Below are 18,208 nucleotides of genomic sequence, written 5' to 3'. Positions count from 1 at the left end.
GAAAAAATTGAGTCGTTATTTATTATATAATATAAAATATCATTATTTAATGGAGAATATCGTTAATTGAGTATTAGAAAAGACTATATAATTTATATATCAAGTTCAGGTTGTATATAAAATGGTTTGTCTTTTAATTTGTTTACTCTATTGTTTACTCTGATTATTAACAATCAGATTTAATAAAAAAATAAAATATGTTTCCGATTTTGAAAAAGTTTGTTCATATTTTATATCATGTATGAATATTTATTTATTCATATGAAGTTGTTATTGTACGTCTTAAATAAGTAATAGAACTTATCGTTTGTTTATCGTTTATAAATTTTTTTTATTTTAAAAATTTTTTTGAATAAAACTTAATTAAATACTTATTAATTCTTATACTTGAGTTCGAGTTCTTTCATCGCTATTCGTTCATACATTTCCAACTCCAACTTTTTCACACGTTCATGACTTTGTAGCTCCTTTTCCTTAAAATCTAATTGGTTTTCTTTCACTATAACCTGTCTTAGAAGTAGTTCTATTTGTTTCTCTTTAAAATTAGCTTCGGCATCCATTTTCTCTTCTTTTAATTTCAAAATTTCTGCTTGACTCTGTACAACTTCGGAAACAGCTAAACGAAAGCAAACTTCACTGCACATTGGATTTGAAACTTTGCTACCCAAATCTTTAATGGGTGGAGTTTCTGCAAAATTTGGCAAGGTTTGAAACTTAAAAAAAAACATATGTAATGGTTCAGATTTAGTTTAATATTACCATTAATATTTTCAATTTCTTCATTTTCAGTATTGACTATGTTAAAACATCCATCATCCTTATCAATTTCACTGTTGTCCAATATTGCAGATGAATTAAAAATATTTGAACCAAAAATTTTATCAAAATCGTAATAAAATGGGCACATATTACGTATGGCATCTGAAACATAAAAATTACATACAATTTATATAAAAACTTTTATTCCATTGATGACCATAAACCAATTAAAATGCCGAATTTTTAATAAAAAAAAACTTAATTATTGAATAATTAATTTAAATAGCAGATTGTATAATAAAAAACTTACTTTCAACTGTATCGTTATTTGTCATAGTACCTCCTACTGTACTTAACCAATCTTTAGTGTTATTATAGGTCGTTTGCATGCGCAACACCTTTGATCGAACCATCTTCCAATCAGTAAGAACTGCACTACTGTGAAGAAAATTCTCATAAAATACTTGAGCTGTTGGTTTCTAAAAGTTGAAATATTATTTTTAATATGATTTCGATAACTGTGCTGTATTGGTCTTATTGTTTACATAAATATAAAAAATATGTTTTAATAAATAAATTACAACCCCTGAAAATGCGGGCATATAACCAGTAAAACGTTGAATGAAAAAAACAAAATTTGAACTTATTATTCTTGTTTTTGGTTCCTAAACAATAAGACCAGTAAAGCTAAACATACACTAGTTATCAATGTCAACGTTAAAACTGGTCCAAACTACATATTACTTTAAAATTATTATTATTATTTTATATAATTTACCTCAAAGTGGATATTTTCTTTTAGAAAAGAGATAAGCGACGTTTCTTCCGCCTGAGTCCATGCTTTTATTGAGTGATCCATTTCTTGCATTGTGTTGATCTGTAAAAGAAACAATACATTATTTTTTTGTTCTAGATCATCACAATCTGTATTTCTAAAAATATAAAATAATTTATTAACTATAGTAAAATATATTTGGCCAATTTCTTAATCAGCACGAATACTACATCTGTCCATATAATATAGTTTTTATTTCTAAATACATTAAAAAACATATTTTGGAGCTACACCTCCAATAGAAAGTAAAAATTACTAGGGACGGCCATTCCTCATCGTTGTTTAATAATGGAATTATTTTTTTTTTTAAATGTATTCTCTTTATAAATAAATAAGTAACTTTGAAACAAAGTTTTTCTTCTATGTATTTTATTGTTTCTTATTTTTTGTTTTTTAAATTTTTTTTTATATTATTTAGAGAAAGTGAAAACACGAAATAAAATATTATATATATACAATTTGTCATGTTTATTATACAATTAATATATTTGTTCCGGGTACTCTGAAGTGTTGAACCGAAGATCGCCAAATGTACGAACTCTACTGGCAACATCACATAATATACAATGACTGAATACTGATTTTGAAAGATAAATGTCTTCCACCTCAGCCTTGAAAGTTTGCCCTTGAGAATTATTATAACAAATTGCAAAATTGTTGTTGAATTATAAATAATAGCCATTTACAAGAAAAAGTTAATTGCATTATTTGTATCAAAATACATTACCCATTTGATCTTAAGTCTGGTTGTGGACATGCCTGGGGAAAAACACAACAGGTGTTCTGGTGTCTTTTCTAAAATTCAGTAGAGAGATATCACATGGTAGACAAAGCGTGACCCTTTGCCGTAGAACATATATTAACCTATATACTTGTGATTTGCTTCTCTGTACCAAGTCAGAGGTTCTACATTTTAAGTAAAATGGTTGAGTACTCCTTGACCTGGCTGCTAAAAAAGAATGAGGCCACTCCCCATTTGTCTGTTACAGCAAATGGTCATAAATCAACCTCATGCTGTGACTGGCAGGGACAGGGATTGGAACAGTGGTTTTCGTAGAAGACACGCACAGTCTGGCTAGTAATTTTTTTTAACTCTGTCAAAATAACATTTAATTTTTACTTATCTTTTTGTTTTGGAAATAGGAAAGTAACAATTAAAGTTAAGTTAAAAAATTATTTAATAAGTAATTTTAATAAAACACTTTTTTAATAAACAAAGCATTTTACTTAAGTTACAAATTTCACATTTATATATAATTTTCATTTATGTACCTCACTATTTCCAATATGAAGTTGGCAATGTTTCTTAGAATTTACTTTCATATTTTCCCTATTCGCTGCATTTATTCCACGCTTTCGCTCTTTGATTATTTCTTTATTTTTCATAATTGCTATTCCAACTTAAATATATTGAAATCTCCAGCAAAAAAGTCTAAATTACAATCTTAACTTAATTTTATTTCTTTAGACTATATTAGCGACAACAAAATCTGTAAAAAAAAAAAGTCGACTAATCAAAACAGAGAACACCGCAAATGCAAATGAAAAAGCTGGAGTGAGAATTACACCACATATTTCTAGAATGAACTATTCAGGTGTTATTCACCACGATGAGTGTTAAAAAGAGTGCACTTTTATTTGTTTTGATATTTAACAGCTGTTGCTAGTGTTGCTTATTAATGGAAATTATTTAAAGAAAAGTGTTGATGAAAAAAGTACTGAAAATTAATAAATTTATTTCTTTTAAACTTAATAAAATTTATTTTAGTTTATTGAAAATAAATATCTCTGTATTACGTTTCTTTAAAAAAGTAATTTCTATATTTATAGTAAAAAACTTACAATACAATAATTCTATTCTTTTGTATGTATTCTTTGAACTCTTTCTGTATTGCTTCTGAATGTTTTAATTTATACGTTTTATATTTGACAAAATATTATATATTATTATTTAGATATTTTTATTTTATTTAGTTTTTAATCCTTTGGATTTAATTTTTAGTTCTGTTTTGTTATAAATTAATTTTAACCTAAAAAACGAAACGCTTTGTAATTTAATATTATTAAAAGTTATTTATTGTAAATTAACAATTTTTTTTGGTGTATATAAGCATCATTGCAATGTGATTAAATTAAAATTTTTGTATATTTGTTTTTATGATATTACCACGTTACTGAATTACCGAGGCATCAGGTCTGATCATTTTTTATTTGATACTCGGAAAAACATTACTTACGTACTGCTGTCCTTCACTCCTAAGTGGAGCATAGGGCCCAACGATTTCTTTAAATATTATTCTGTTGCATGCTTCTCTCGAAAAAACCTTTAGCTGTTTCTTAGTATAGTGAAATTAAAACTGTTTGAAATAATAGTAATTAAACAACTAAATATTAAATACAAATTACAAATTATATAAAAAAAAATAATTTCAAATTTCTTTTTTCCAATTTTTCTTGGTATTATCTTGTACTATGTTCAGACAGCCAAATTTCCTTAATTTCGTAGAACTGAAATTGAGTTAATTTTGAAAGTGTTCATACTGCCCCAAATTAAGGAAATCATATATTTTTTGTTTACAAATCGAATGTTAAAAATTACATGTTCGAAATACCATTTGTATCTGGGAAATTTTAAAAGTTGATTATTATAACTATAAAAGATGGTATTCAGTAGTTTTACTTTAGTGGATTTCTGGTATGTGAATTATTATTTTTCAATCTATTTAAAGTTAATAACAGTTATAGTTTTTTCTCTATATTCAAATTTAAAAATTTGCACTACTTTCAAAATAGTTTCTCGGTTTTATTCAAGTCAATTATCACTGATATTTATTTAAAAAAAAATATAACTTTTTCGTTGTCTTAACTTTATCTTTTGCTTGAAATTTATCTTACGCATAGTTGCATTTGAAATTTTCGTTTCTTATTTTTATTAGCTTTCGTTTAAACGAAATTAAAGTCAATTTCTTTAATTTCGTTCTAACCTTTGAACTGAATTTTGTATGGAAAAAACAACTTAATTTCACTGAAACGAAGATGAAATTAAGATTTTTGAGAAATTCAAGTGTGTCTGAACATAATAAGACTTTTACATACAACAAATTAAACAAAATCAGCTGTTTCAGCAGTTTCATTTACAACTCTTCTTCCTTGCTTGATGAAACGTGAGTTCATGCCCAATGCACTTTTATTCAATGATACATGTGATCACTTGGTGATCCACTGTATCAAGTTTTCCATTGAATTATGATAAGTCATTAAGGTGAATTCACATAAGTATAGTTTGAAGATGAACATATCTTCCTGACGGAATATATAGTGCATTTGATTTAAGAGAGGACACTTACAAAGTATTTAAAAAATGCTATATTAGCTTTCTTTTATATTTTTTACAAATTTTAACTATAAATTCTTAATTTATAACTTTAAATTTTATATTTATAACATTAAATAACTATAATAACTATAACGTTACAGCAATTTGTGAAAATTTATATCCCTAATAATTCAATTTAAATTCTTATATTTAAGTTCAAGTTCTGCCATTGCAATTTCTTCTCTTTTTTGCAACTCCAAAATTTTTAAATGCTCTTGACTTTTTAGAACTCTTTCTTTAAGTTTTAGTTCCTCCTCTTGTAGTGCCGCCTGTCTATAAAGCAAGTGCAGTTTTTTCTTTCTAAATACTAAATCGTAGCTCATTTTTTCCATGCTCAATGTTAAAATGTCCTCCCGATTTTGAACCATATTGAGTGCAGTTAACCGTAAGCAAACTCCGCTACAGCAATTAGATGAACTATATTCCAAAACATCTTCAGTAGGTTGGTTCTCTGTCTCGCTTAACAAGGTTTCAGATACAGAAATACTTCTGTCATTGCTTGCGCTTAGCATTTTGTCATAACAAATTTCTGATGCTTCGTTCTCATTCTTGACTATGGTAACGGATGCTTCACTTGTCGCCGCCTGATTAGTTTTTGTTTCTGAATCAGTATTAGCAATTTGGCATAAATTAATTGAATTGGACCCAAAAATTATTTCGAAGTCGTAATAAAATCGAAATTTGTTACGTATGGCATCTGAAATAATATCATTATATTTGTTGTTGAGTAAAATCTGAGAACAATATCTAACATTAAAACAGAAATGTTGACATCTTTAATTATGAGATTAACTCTGAACAATGTATAATTTGTATTAATTGCTCTCAAAGCGCATTTTGAGGAATATACGATGTAATTCTTTGTGTATAATCAATAGTGTCACTTTTAAGTAACAAAAAATTCAAATTGTAGTTAAGTTAGGTTAGATTGTACCGGCGATCCCAGGAGGATCCACTTAGGCCTATAAATTGTAGTTAAACACTTACTTTTTAGTTCCTCGCTATCTGTTATTGCTGTTCCTTCGTTTTTTAACCACTCCTTAGTTTTTTTATAAGTCTTTCGCATGTTGAACATTTTTGAGCGAACCATCTTCCAGTCAGCATTTACACCGCTGTCATGAAGAAAACGATCATAAAATACCTTTGCCGTTGGTTTCTGAAATATAAAATTATTTGTTTTTTGTTTGCAAAATTTATTTGGATGGACTCACCTCAAATTCAGTATTTTCTTTCAAAAAATTCATGAGAGCCCTTTCTTCTGTAGGCTTCCACATTTTATTTGGCCTTTTTTTGTACTAAAAAATATAAAGAAAATATATGGTAACACAGCATTGGTTTTAACATTTTATACTTGTAGCTGAGTATTTTAATGACAAAAAGAAGTCACTAATACTAAGGAAAAGAAAAACCAGTGAACGCAGTGAGGCTATGCCTAACCGTGTCAGGAAAGAGCACAGTACATGTCCTCTTTTTTTGCAACTCATATATGTTGTCAGTTCCTAAAAGATTGCTAAAACCACAGCATGTATACATTATAGACAGATTGACTGAGACGGCACTGCAAATACACATTAAATTAAGTACTGGAACAGAATAATACACTCTGAAAGTAATCCTAAATGTTGCCGAAGTGTTTAATATTCGACAACGAAGGTTATTCTAAACAGTTTTGATAACATGGAAATTTACAATACTAAAAGATAAGTCTGCTAAGCTAAACACAGTTAACACGCGAATGGAACGAAGTTATTCTGAAATTAATATTAAACAGCGACGATATTGATATAGTAGTTGAGGGAACAAGTTTATTAACTATCAATGCTTTACTGGGTGACTCTCAAAATAGCATATACGATTGGGAAAGGAGTATTAGTCTAGGTGTCAACACTGGGAACAATCTTACTTTATACAAAAAATGTTGATAACTTGAAAATAACGTATTCTGTGTTCAGTTGAGCATAATACAGTCATATAAACTTTTTGACCACTGTAGTGAATTCCAGGCAGAAGTGAAAAGTTAACTGTCGTGCGATCGATAGAACGGAAATACACTGGTCTGTGGATACTATATGTTTGCACACGTTCGTATAAACTAAAAACTTCTGAAATACATCTGTTTCGTCTGTATCAAAATTTTTAGAGCTACAGGTTCTGAGAGACTTAACTTTATCTCTGATAATAGATTGCATTAGTTTTTAAAATTTGCTGATGATGCATACATACATCTTAATTGATATATACCGAATATCTTTATTGACTCTAATCTGTTACTGCTGCGAATCTATTAAGTCAATGCACGGTTTCGAGCAACCAGTTTTATCTACCTATAGAGTTCCGAATAAACTATGATTGGTACAATATGTCTTAAACTAATGCAAATAATAAGAACATGTTTAGATGTATTTTTTCAAATATATAACAATATCATTCAGATAGTAATAGCTGAATTATGTTTTATATTACAAGTGTTTTTTTTTATTGCATACGTACTTAATATGAAGATGAATTGCTGATTTGAAATAAAAAAAAACAGAAATTTTATTTTTAAAAATGTTACTTAACATAATACTACTCGGATTAATTGGCGTATAATTGATGTTATTTTTGAGTACTTTTTATTATACATACCTTGCAGTTTCCATTTCGTTCAAACTCTTCTATCATAGCTTTTTTAATTGCTCTACATTTTGCTTTTATACTTTCTTTATTTGCTGCATACTTTTCTCTAGCTCGTTGTTTGATTGCATCCTTATTTGCTGCATATCTTGCCCGTGATTGTTCTCTCAGTGAATCTTTTTTGGCCTGATACCTTGCTTTTGATTGTTCCTGAAAAATATGTTTCTTTGCCTCATATCTTGCTCTATTTCTTTTTTTCTTATTATTTTTATTTCTATCATTATTTGCTAATGACAGCTTATTGATATCGTCTTTATTTACTTCAAATCTAGCATTGTTATCAATGTTTTCCATTTCCTCATATTTATTCATTGATTGTTCTTTGATAATATCCTCCTCTGCCTCAGTTTTTGCTTTTGATTGTTTTTTTATAAAATCTTTTCTTGCCTCATAATAAACTCTTTTCTGTTCTCTGATTGCTTCTTTATTTGCCCAATATCTTGCTCTTGAACGTTCTTTGATAGCATCCTTATTCTCCTTATATCTTGTTTTTGATCTTTCTTTCATAGTATCTTTATTGGCCCTATATCTTCTTATTGAACGTTCCTTGAAAACATCTTTGTTAGTCTGTAACCCACATTTCTCTCTCGGTCCTTTTTTGACATCGTATTCATCTTGTCCCAATAATTTTTCTACATTTTCTTGATATACTTGATTTTGAGTTTGTTGATTTGACTCAAATCTTGCTGTTAATTGCTCTGTAATAATATCCGTATTTACTTCTTTTTGTTCTTTGATAGTATCTTCATTTACTATATAGTTTGCCCCGAATCTTTCTTTAATATCATCTTTATTTACATCTACTCCCGTTTGTTCTTTATTTGACTCACATCTGGCTTTTGATTTTTCCTTAATAATAGCTTTATTTGCCGCATATCTTTTTTTTGATTGTTCTTTGATAGCTTCTTTATTTGCTTGATATCTTGCTTTTGCACGTGCTATGAAAACATTCTTATTTGCCTCATATCTGGAAACTGATCTCTCTTTGATTGCATCTTTATTTACCTCATAACTTGCTTTGTCTTGTTCTTCGACAACGTCTTTAATTGCCTCAAATGCGTCCATTATCTATTTTTGATATATAAATTACAATGGCCAAAATTTATTTTCAATTAAACAAAGATTAGAATTTAATTTTGCTGAAGATTCAATAATCTTAACTCCTATTTTAATAGGAGATTTTAAACCTTTAAACCTTCAAAATCTTATTTTTGACAAACATATAAATTTGGCATAATTTCATATGCAAAGTACAGTTAATTCCGTCCAATTCAGATTTGATCTACTTGGATTTATATAAACTGCCTTTTTAAAGTTTCATTTCAATAGATCAATAACTTAAAGATAGTTCGGTATTAACTCACAAATAAACGAACATTTCTAAATTGAATCATATATATGTATGTAGTTCATGTGAAGTTAGATGTGTCCTTCATTACTTTCAAATTTTGGAACAATTGATGTGTATTTTTAACGCTATTTGAAAAATAAAAAAATTAACTTTTGTGAATATTTTATAAAAATAGTAAAGTATAAATAATATTTTACACTTATATACTTAATATTATAATACTTATATATTTAATATTTTATGAATAATATTTTTTTAAATAAATATCAGTTTTTTTTAGTATTTTGAACCCACACTAAACCGGAAACTGGAACTGAACGTATATATATTTTTGAAATTAAATCGAACGAAAATTTTCCGGTTTAAAACCCTGGTTCTTCTTGAATATTTAATAAAATTCAAGTTCAAATTAATGTTGAATTAATAATATAATTAAAATCATTTTTTTCAAAAAAAATTGTTCATAACAGGTGAATAACCTTCTTTCTTATTTGATATATTTTTAATTCTTTTGTTATTCTTCTGGGTTTTGACTTCATCTTTCAGTGCTGCTATTAAAGCTTCTATTGTTTTTCTAATTATTATTTTGATTGTTCTACATGCAATTTGTTTTTAGTATAATATAACTGAGCAATCCTAAAATAAAACATGTGTATATCTAACTTATGCCATAGGTTGGGAAATAAGCAGTATCAAATTTTTAGTATGATATTACAATAAAATTATTTCACGTTTCAAGTATATATTTTTAAAAATCTGAAGAAAAATAGAAGCAATAATACAAATGCAAAATGTATGCACAATCAACTATATTGAATGAAGTAGCTAAATACCTGGTAGTTTTAATTGCCTAGTTTTGATAACTGCATTTTACGGAAGGCACAAATATAAATGAGAAATAAGCCATATCTATGAAATAAGCCGTTGCGATCACTGCGTCCATTATAACAAGCCAGGCAACTAAGTACTAAAAATATAATACTATTGTACAATAAAAATATAAGGCCAAAACTTATATAGTTGTGTATTATATGGGAACGACTTTACGACAGGTTGAACGATACGATTAAGTTTCAAGCCTGTCCAAATATAGTATTGAGATCTTAATAGATGAATGAGGGTTCCAACTGTTAAAAAATTTATAAAAGACAAAGCATTGTGAAACTCTAGCAAAAATATATAGCCATCCTAATACAACCCTGGACTAACTTAAGGTGCTGTCAAGCCAAGCAATTCCTAAAAGATATGCGTAACTAAGTACTATAACAAATGAATCGGAGTTGCTTAACTGACAAAAACATGCAACTCATTCAACACCCCAGTCAGACCGTAGTGGGTCCGCAAACAAGTAGAGTTGATGATTAACACCAACTCATAGCTAAATACGTTTCAAAAAAAAAAAAAATAATGAAGTCAGGTATTGAAAAAGTTTCGAATTGAAATAAATTAAAACAGAGCTATCAAAGTTTATAACTTAGTGCATGTATTTCCTTGTTTGAATGTTTCAAATTCCTAACATATAAAACTAAAACTAAACACTGTGATTTATTAAACTTCTCGTCAAACCTGAACTTAAGTATATTTATTAAAATTCGTAGTAAATTGTTCGACCTTTGCACAATCGAACGTGTAGCTCAATACCAACAGCTAGAAAAACAGAAGAAAAAATTATCTGCAGTGAAAGAAAGAAAAACGCAGAAGAAAAATAAAAATAATCAACATCACTCACTAAATGAAATACAACAAACGATGAAAAAAAATTATATTTATCAAAAATTGAGTGTACTTACTTTTTTTGTTAGTAGTTGAAATTGTTGAAATTGTTAACAAAATAATTCTTCTCACTCAATAATTTTTAATACACAATTAAAAGCAACGGCGTCGTGCTGTACTTCTCAGTAAACGTGATACGTATTAACTGACATTTGTACTGAAGTGTGTGACCACACACACCTCGAGTACATCAGTGCTTTCAACATAACACAAGCAAACAAGCAGAAAAAAAAATGTTAGACAGTGAAAGAAAGAAAAACGCAGAAGAAAAATAAAAATATTTATTATACTGACATTGCAGGCGAATACAATTTTTATTGAGTAAACAAAAGTTTTTAAAAGTTATTTTTATATTAATTTGAAATAATTTAAACTGAGTACCAAATGTATTAAATGGTTGGTGCAGATGAAGTTAGTTATGGTTTTTGTTTTTGTATTATTTTGTGTACAAAAACAAAACTAAAGCAGGCTATAGACGGTGCTACATGTTTGCAGACAAGGTATGCGTGCTACCAAATCGCACCGTGTATGTTTAAATTTGCATACCAAATTTCGGTCTGAGACATGTATGCGATAAAATTAGAACTGCACACATGTCTGCTTGTGTATATCGAAATCTGCAGACTTCTCATAATTTAAGAATTTTGGTGAACGTCGGACGAGCCAAGATCGCAGAAAAAGATTGAAAAATAATTGAAAAAGTGCTAGACAATTATTTTCTTTAAAAGAAGCAAATTTGAAAAAAAGTGCTACAAACAATTATTAAAGAAGTTTATATACGAGTATTTTAAAAATTATTTTGTGCTGAAAACATTTTTTAAGTACGATTTTATATTTAAAAAATTATTTTGTGTATAAAAATATTAAAATGCAACATTTTAAAGAATTAAATTAAAAATAATTTTAGTTTTAAGAATTAAAATAAGAAATTATGTTTAATTCTAATTTAATTTAATTCTAATTAAAAATAATTTTAGTTTTAAGAATTAAAATAATAAATTATGTTTAATTCTAAGAAATATGAAATCTTTATATAATGAAATAAATACAGTTAAACTTCCATAGCTCGAACTTCTATAACTCGAATTTTCTATAACTCGAACCAAAAACAGTGAATCAAGGTTTTAGAGAGAAAATTACATTCAATTCTGCTTCCTTTACTCGAATTTCTATAACACAAATTTCTCTATAACTCGAACAAAAATTTTGTTCTGTGCCAATAGGAATATGGGAAAGTGTATTCTATAAGTCGAACTTTTGTTTTAAGTATAAATCCATTTTGGTGATAGGGGAAGTCCTTTTTTCCAAACCAAATGTTTAATTTTTTCTTTCTTATATTGCTTCTTTTTGCAAATGTCAGTCGCTAGCAGCGTGGTTTAAAGTAAATAAAAAAATAACTTCCAATGCTACTCTTAACGATTATATTGAGCTTGACAATAAAATTTGTACATCAAGCTTCAACCTACAGATAACGATATTATTGAGCAATATAGCTCTAAATTACTGGATCCAATTCTAAGCGCAACGGAAAGTGATGACAATGGTAGGGTTCGGTGGATGTAATTGTTCATCAGCCTTCCAAGAATAAAGTAGAAGACTCATTCAATATTCGGAATTTTTATTTCCAAACGAATGATACTACAACTGATGATCACTATAAGAGTTTGAATAAATTGAAATCTATTTTTACAGAATATAAGGAAAAAATTAAAGTCCCAAACCCAAATTTCTGAATATTTTACTTTACTATAACTTCTGTGCTTTATTTGATTGTAAATAAATAAATATCTTAAAATGTAATTCTAGTATCTTTCAAAAATAAAAAAAATTCTCTAATTCGAAGTCTCCATAAGTCAAACCTTTTCTTTGCAAGATTGGACTTCGAGTTATGGAAGTTTGACTTTAACATGTTGCTATTATCATCATATCAATTCCTTCAGTCTCGATTACTGTTTTGCACTCGCTTGATCCGCTGTTGTTATGAATGCTGTAGAAAATAAATCAAAATGAAGTATGCATACCTTGTTTCAAAGTGTATAGCAAAGTGCATACTTGAACTTAATACTTGGTGTGCAGATATGTAGCATCATCTATATCATGCTTAAGTCTTCACCTGTACCAACCCCTTCATATATTTTGTATGAAATTACAAAAACAACTACCAAACATGCAAAATCCTGTTCTCTTTGTCTTGTTTTAAACATATTAGGTGATATAAAATGTACCGCCAGTTTTTTAATATATTTTTATATAATAATTTTTTTTACTGTTAATTAATTTTAATTAAGTATTTATTGACTATTATTATCTATGACCTGTTCTGTGATTGTTCGGTGAGAAACTTGGTCTAGTGATTTTCAGCCGCCAATTTTTTAGCGTTAAGAAAATTTTGCAGACATTAAAACAAACAGTAGTTAGACAGTGTAAGGTTCGGGTTACACGGTAGATGCATCAAAATTTCTCAACTAAGTTTCGTTAATTTGTTTCTAGTTATCAAAATTGTGTTTGGCTTAGTATTGTCATGAAGGAACACAACTCCCTGGTCAATTCTGGTCGTTTTTTCATGATTACTTCGTTCAAGCAGTCGAGTTGTGAGCAGTTTTCTGGTGACCAACTACACTATATGTAAATACAGCTTGATTCTTGAGATATGAAATAATTAATGTAATAAAATAATTATTAATTAATTAAAAAGTTATCCATTACCTACCAATGCACATTTAAAAAAATATTACCGGCGTTTTTTTAAAAAATGAAGAAAATCAGAATAATAGAGTCAATAGCACTCTATTATTATTATGAAACATAGCCCTTATCAAAGATTTAGTCTTCCATAATTAACACAGTTTTGATAGCTTCTGGTTTTAATAAGATGGTACCACACCATATTTTGCTGAAGAAATCCATATATTATTTAAGTGATATATAATAAAATTGTCTAATATATAATATATATTATAATAATATTTAATATATATTAAAATATAATGTAACATATATTATATGTAATATATATTATTATAACATATAATATATTGGCTAGAAATAAAATTGTGGTTAAGCATCCTAGTTCGTATGACTAACCGCCAGTAGAGAATTTTTATAGAATTATTTGAAGTTATTGAAGTATGTAGCCAAGCTAATAATGATTCCAAAAAATCTAGCAATACAATTTTAAATTTCCGAAAAAATTATAAAAATGTAAACTGTTACATGCAATTTTCCAAATTTTTCCATGAAGTACAATTAACCGAGAAAAATTTAGTTATATGATTTAGTCATCAAATTTGGTATAGATAAAGGGTTTTTCTTAAATTATATTTACTTTCTTTCTAAAAAAGATCCTATCTTTAACTAATGTGACACTATTAACTAAAAGTGGTAACTAGCGTTCTATTGAGCAAAGAAGAATAAGAATTAAAGAAATTCTTATGTTTATAAGTATTAATTCTAGTTTCACTATATGATTATATATTTATTCTTATAAGTATTATATTTGTAAAAAAAATCTTTACATTTCTTCAAGTCTATGTAAAGGAATTACATAACCTATTAAATAATCTCTATATTTCTTTACGCTTATATGCGAGTTGCTCATTCCACTAAGAACCCATATTGTGACGGTTAATAAAACCTCACCTAACTGATTAGCAACCAATTCAATCGATTTACATTTTCTAATGATCTAACAAAAAAAATATTTGCAGAACACACTAAACCATTGGTCTTACTTACTTTTTCTTGCTTAGTAGGATGATGTTCAGATGTGCAAACATCGATAATATGAATTCTGCAATTGCATTGTGCATTTCGTAAGGTCCAATACATATTTCTTATTACATTGATAGGAGTAGGTTTACAACTGTTCAGCTATTTGTAATCCTTCTGGTAAGACAATAGCTACTTATCCTTTTTATTTTGCTGTTGCTGCTTCAGTACATCATGTGGTGAAAGTTAGCATCACATCCAATTATTACATGTAACTTTGTGACTCTGCAGAAGTCTGCAGAAGAACTTTCATTAGTTTCAACATCATGTTGGACCACATCCTAAATTCCCTTACTTTTTGGCAATTTGATTTCGTTGAGAGTTGAATGGACTGGTTAATTTGTTGGGCCAAAAACCCTAGTCTTCAGCATTTTATTGCTTCGATTGGAGCGTACCTTGTCAGTTTTATCTATTTTACTATTATTATACTAATCATAAATGGATATTTATAAAATTATGAAAACTTTACCTTAATCATATTATTGATCTTATTGGATATGGAGTCAAATAAAGCAAATATATATTCTGCAGTAATATCTTCGTATCAAACTATTTCAATGGTTTTCTTTAGTTCTACAGTAGTTTTTGACTCTAATAATTCGAAAAGTGGAAAAGATAATAACAGTTTAAAATGTTAGAAACATAGTAACACTTTAATTTTCTTGAAAATAAGAATCATTTGCATTTCAGTAAGTGACTCTAAGCTCAGAATAATTCTGTTAAAAATGACTCCATTTTATATTTGAAAACTGTTTGACAGTAGTAATGACGCAATTTTCTTCAAACCGTTTATTTGGTCTGTGGCGCACTATACGAAAACTGACCGGTTCTATGAGTTTAAATTTATATTCATCTGAAAATAGGAATCTGAACAGCCAGACTGAATCCAATGGTTTTCATTCTTTTGATTAAGAGGAGTTTTTTGCAGGTTTTTAGGTCAACGTTCCCGTATATCTTAAACGATAATGGACTGCTCGTGTAGACATGTCCATTTGGACCCTATTTCCTCTCCAATACCACGTGATGAGTTGGTACATTTTTATCAACCAACTATAATATCCTATTTAAAATAAAGACAAATGTACTCCTCTAGCTACAGTTTTAAGATGTAGTCTACTTTTTGGAACTATGCAAAAAGTGTACTCACAAAACAGCAAAAAAAAGACAATAGAGGGAAGTACCGAAAAACATTTTGGGTTTCAGGGAAATCATAACAATGTAAACTATTATTATTGACATGTTCAAAAATATTAATTCAAAAGATTTCCAATTATTCCTAAATGTAAACTATGAATTTCAAAAATGATGTGAAATTGACTTTTCTTGGATTGAGTGTATTTAATATATGCTCGTATATATATTGATTTTATCACCTCAGATTTGAACAAAATTTTTTTACTGACTTCATTCTTAAAATACAAAGACTCGCATTTAGGGGGAAACAGAATTTTAGGAGCTTAAAATAAGTAAGGATTTGAAAAATCGCCTTTAACATCAATCTTTAAAAAACCATATTATTTGATTTAATATTTTTTTTAAATTTTCCCGATTTTACTTTCATTAGCATTTTTACCCAAAAAAAAATCTTCGAAAAGATGTTCAAGAAAATATTACCGAGTTCGATTCCTGGTACTTGCAGTCTCAAAAATAATTATTTACGAATAATTAAATGCAAGAATTATTTCCAAGACCACTGATGATGGGTATTTGGCAATACTCGAAACAGCTGTATGGTCAGCCAAAATTTCAATTAATTAAAATAATATAAAAAATAAACTTTTGTTGTTGTATTTCACTACTGTTCGACAAAACCTCTTTAGAAAATATTACTTTAATATTAAAGGCATTCAAAATCCAAAAACAGAATATTATTGTCAATGAAAAATAATTTTAATAATAAATATTGAACTAAAAAAAATAAATAATTATAAGAATCATTTCAGTACTATAAGGAAACACTTTATGTAACATTTACAAAATGTATATCATTTGAACATATTTATGAAAAATAGCGTTTTCTGATTTTAATATCAAAATATATATAAAGAAGCGATTTTGCATAACGCCCATATATGCTTTGGATTTGTGTTTCAACGTTTTGATGCATAATAAATTGTGTACGGTTGCTTCCTTCTGCAGAGATATAATTATCTTGTATTAAATCTAAGCTTTACATAGCTTACAGAGTCCAAGGCTATATTTATAACTCAAAAAAGTCATCCTCCAAGAGTGAGCGTTTGTGACATGGAGATTCGGTGGGAGGATAACATAAAATATCTGGGGGTCACTTTTGACAAACGGTTCAATTGGCTTAAACATTTGAAATAAAAACGGAATAGCTGCTTTAAGATTCTACATTTATTAAAGCCGCTATTTAATAATTATCACTTCAACTTTAAAAACAGAAAGTTACTTTATACGCAAGTAATTAGACCAGCACTACTGTACGGATGTGTTACATATAGCAATGCCTCAAATACTACCATAAAGCAATTACAGATAGCACAAAACCTGGCTTTAAGAAGACTGTGTAAGATTCCATGGTATATTAGATCAACAGACATACATAGACATCTTAGGATTGACTCAGTGAAAAAATATATCAGAGACAGAGCTCTAAAATTATTCACTAAAGTTGATACGCTACTTAACCCCGCCCTAACAATCCTCAAGTCCACTTCTGGACTCTCAGGAAGATATGCTGATTTAAGGTCCGTCATTAACTAAAAGACAAATAAATGATATGATTTCTTAGTCTAGTTTAAGTCTAGTGTGGGGTAGAGATAAGCCCCCAAGCCATTATAGAGTAAAAGTGCGTAATAGCACTAACTCAAGAAGAAGAATCAAAATCAGAGTCCAGAGTTGTTTAATGTAGTTACCTGCCTTGAAGGCTCAAGATAATGTCCCGATGAACGCTCTATTAAAAATTTCATGGAATTTCCGTCGAATCCAGTTTAAGTTATGTGTTTGGCATAACTTTCCCCTTGGTAAGGATTGAAACCTACCGATACTACTACTGATCTTTGGGTTACAGCACGTAGTGTGAATACGAAGTTTGGATTTAACCACAGCCACCACGACACTGTCAACCTGAATTGGTCAGGACATGCGGGCATTGACCCCAGTGGTACCAGACATACATCTCCGGTTGAGTATCGTGAGTGAACCATTCATACTAAAAACGGTGTCGAAATGGTGCCGGGATTTTAGTCGCCTTACCTCGGGAATATTTTAACTCCTTCAACGCAAGGGGGAAGCTATAGTATCAAGCTTACAACAAGACGAATGCGTAGTACATTTAATTTGTAGCGGATTATCGATTTTTACGTCTTTTAATTAGCATGATAAAGATTTTCTACTGTCGCTTGTGCTGACGCGGATCATCCATAAGTTTTAACTTAACTATAGCGCGATAATTTTTTATTTTTACAAATACTAAAAGTCAGCCGATAAGAAGGATATTAAAAAATAATATTGAGTTTAAAACTGCTAATAATTTTAACGCTTTATTGTAAAATATGGTTATAAAACTTGAAAAAGTAAATTTATAATATAAACTTTTGGTAGCTCATTTATTTTGGAGCACATTGGACCTTAAGATAAATCAGTTACCGATGCATCCCAAAAAATCCACTCCTTGGTATGGGTTAGGCACTAAAATCTCAAAAAA

General features: G+C 28.5%; 3 protein-coding genes across 5 annotated transcripts in view; 1 reads left to right on the top strand and 2 right to left on the bottom strand.

Moving 5' to 3' along the window:
- The window catches only part of LOC119675015 (DNA cross-link repair 1A protein-like), a 367,032-nt gene that overhangs the window by 9,312 nt on the left and 339,512 nt on the right, over positions 1-18,208 (top strand). The gene's annotated exons all lie outside the window — the stretch shown is intronic.
- LOC119675026 lies at positions 314-3,145 on the bottom strand. The gene is made up of 5 exons (XM_038086200.1): positions 2,867-3,145; positions 1,538-1,636; positions 1,070-1,238; positions 760-921; positions 314-688 (listed from the first exon to the last, which is right to left on the bottom strand). Exons 1-5 carry the CDS (start codon positions 2,978-2,980, stop codon positions 375-377), a joined length of 858 nt encoding a protein of 285 aa, XP_037942128.1. The 5' UTR covers positions 2,981-3,145; the 3' UTR covers positions 314-374.
- Positions 5,078-11,014, bottom strand: LOC119675018 (eukaryotic translation initiation factor 3 subunit A-like). Of its 3 annotated transcripts, XM_038086189.1 has the most exons (7): positions 10,788-11,014; positions 9,011-9,122; positions 7,908-8,714; positions 7,599-7,796; positions 6,182-6,265; positions 5,958-6,126; positions 5,078-5,667 (listed from the first exon to the last, which is right to left on the bottom strand). In XM_038086189.1, the coding sequence occupies exons 2-7, from the start codon at positions 9,038-9,040 to the stop codon at positions 5,102-5,104; spliced, it is 1,854 nt and encodes a 617-aa protein (XP_037942117.1). In that variant the 5' UTR covers positions 9,041-9,122; positions 10,788-11,014; the 3' UTR covers positions 5,078-5,101. The 3 variants fall into 3 exon arrangements, with proteins under 3 accessions (XP_037942117.1, XP_037942114.1, XP_037942115.1); XM_038086186.1 differs by having other exon boundaries at positions 7,599-8,714; positions 10,788-11,013; XM_038086187.1 differs by having other exon boundaries at positions 7,599-9,122; positions 10,788-11,013.

Source organism: Teleopsis dalmanni, chromosome 2, assembly GCF_002237135.1.
Source record: "Teleopsis dalmanni isolate 2A chromosome 2, ASM223713v2, whole genome shotgun sequence".
Classification (NCBI taxonomy): Eukaryota; Metazoa; Arthropoda; class Insecta; order Diptera; family Diopsidae; genus Teleopsis; species Teleopsis dalmanni.
The sequence above is the reverse complement of the archived record's forward strand: the minus strand, read 5'-3'. Positions and strand labels throughout refer to the sequence as shown.

Excerpts from the sequence above, each read along its gene's own strand:
- LOC119675026 (XM_038086200.1), bottom strand. The coding sequence starts at position 2,980 with ATGAAAAATAAAGAAATAATCAAAGAGCGAAAGCGTGGAATAAATGCA. Across the intron at positions 1,637-2,866 it reads TTCATATTGGAAATAGTGAG|ATCAACACAATGCAAGAAAT; the intron begins GTACATAAATGA and ends TTTCTTTTACAG. Across the intron at positions 922-1,069 it reads AAATAACGATACAGTTGAAA|ATGCCATACGTAATATGTGC; the intron begins GTAAGTTTTTTA and ends TTTATGTTTCAG.
- LOC119675018 (XM_038086186.1), bottom strand. The coding sequence starts at position 9,040 with ATGATTCAATTTAGAAATGTTCGTTTATTT. Across the intron at positions 8,715-9,010 it reads TTAGAAATGTTCGTTTATTT|ATAATGGACGCATTTGAGGC; the intron begins GTGAGTTAATAC and ends TATCAAAAATAG. Across the intron at positions 6,266-7,598 it reads AACGAAATGGAAACTGCAAG|TACAAAAAAAGGCCAAATAA; the intron begins GTATGTATAATA and ends TATATTTTTTAG.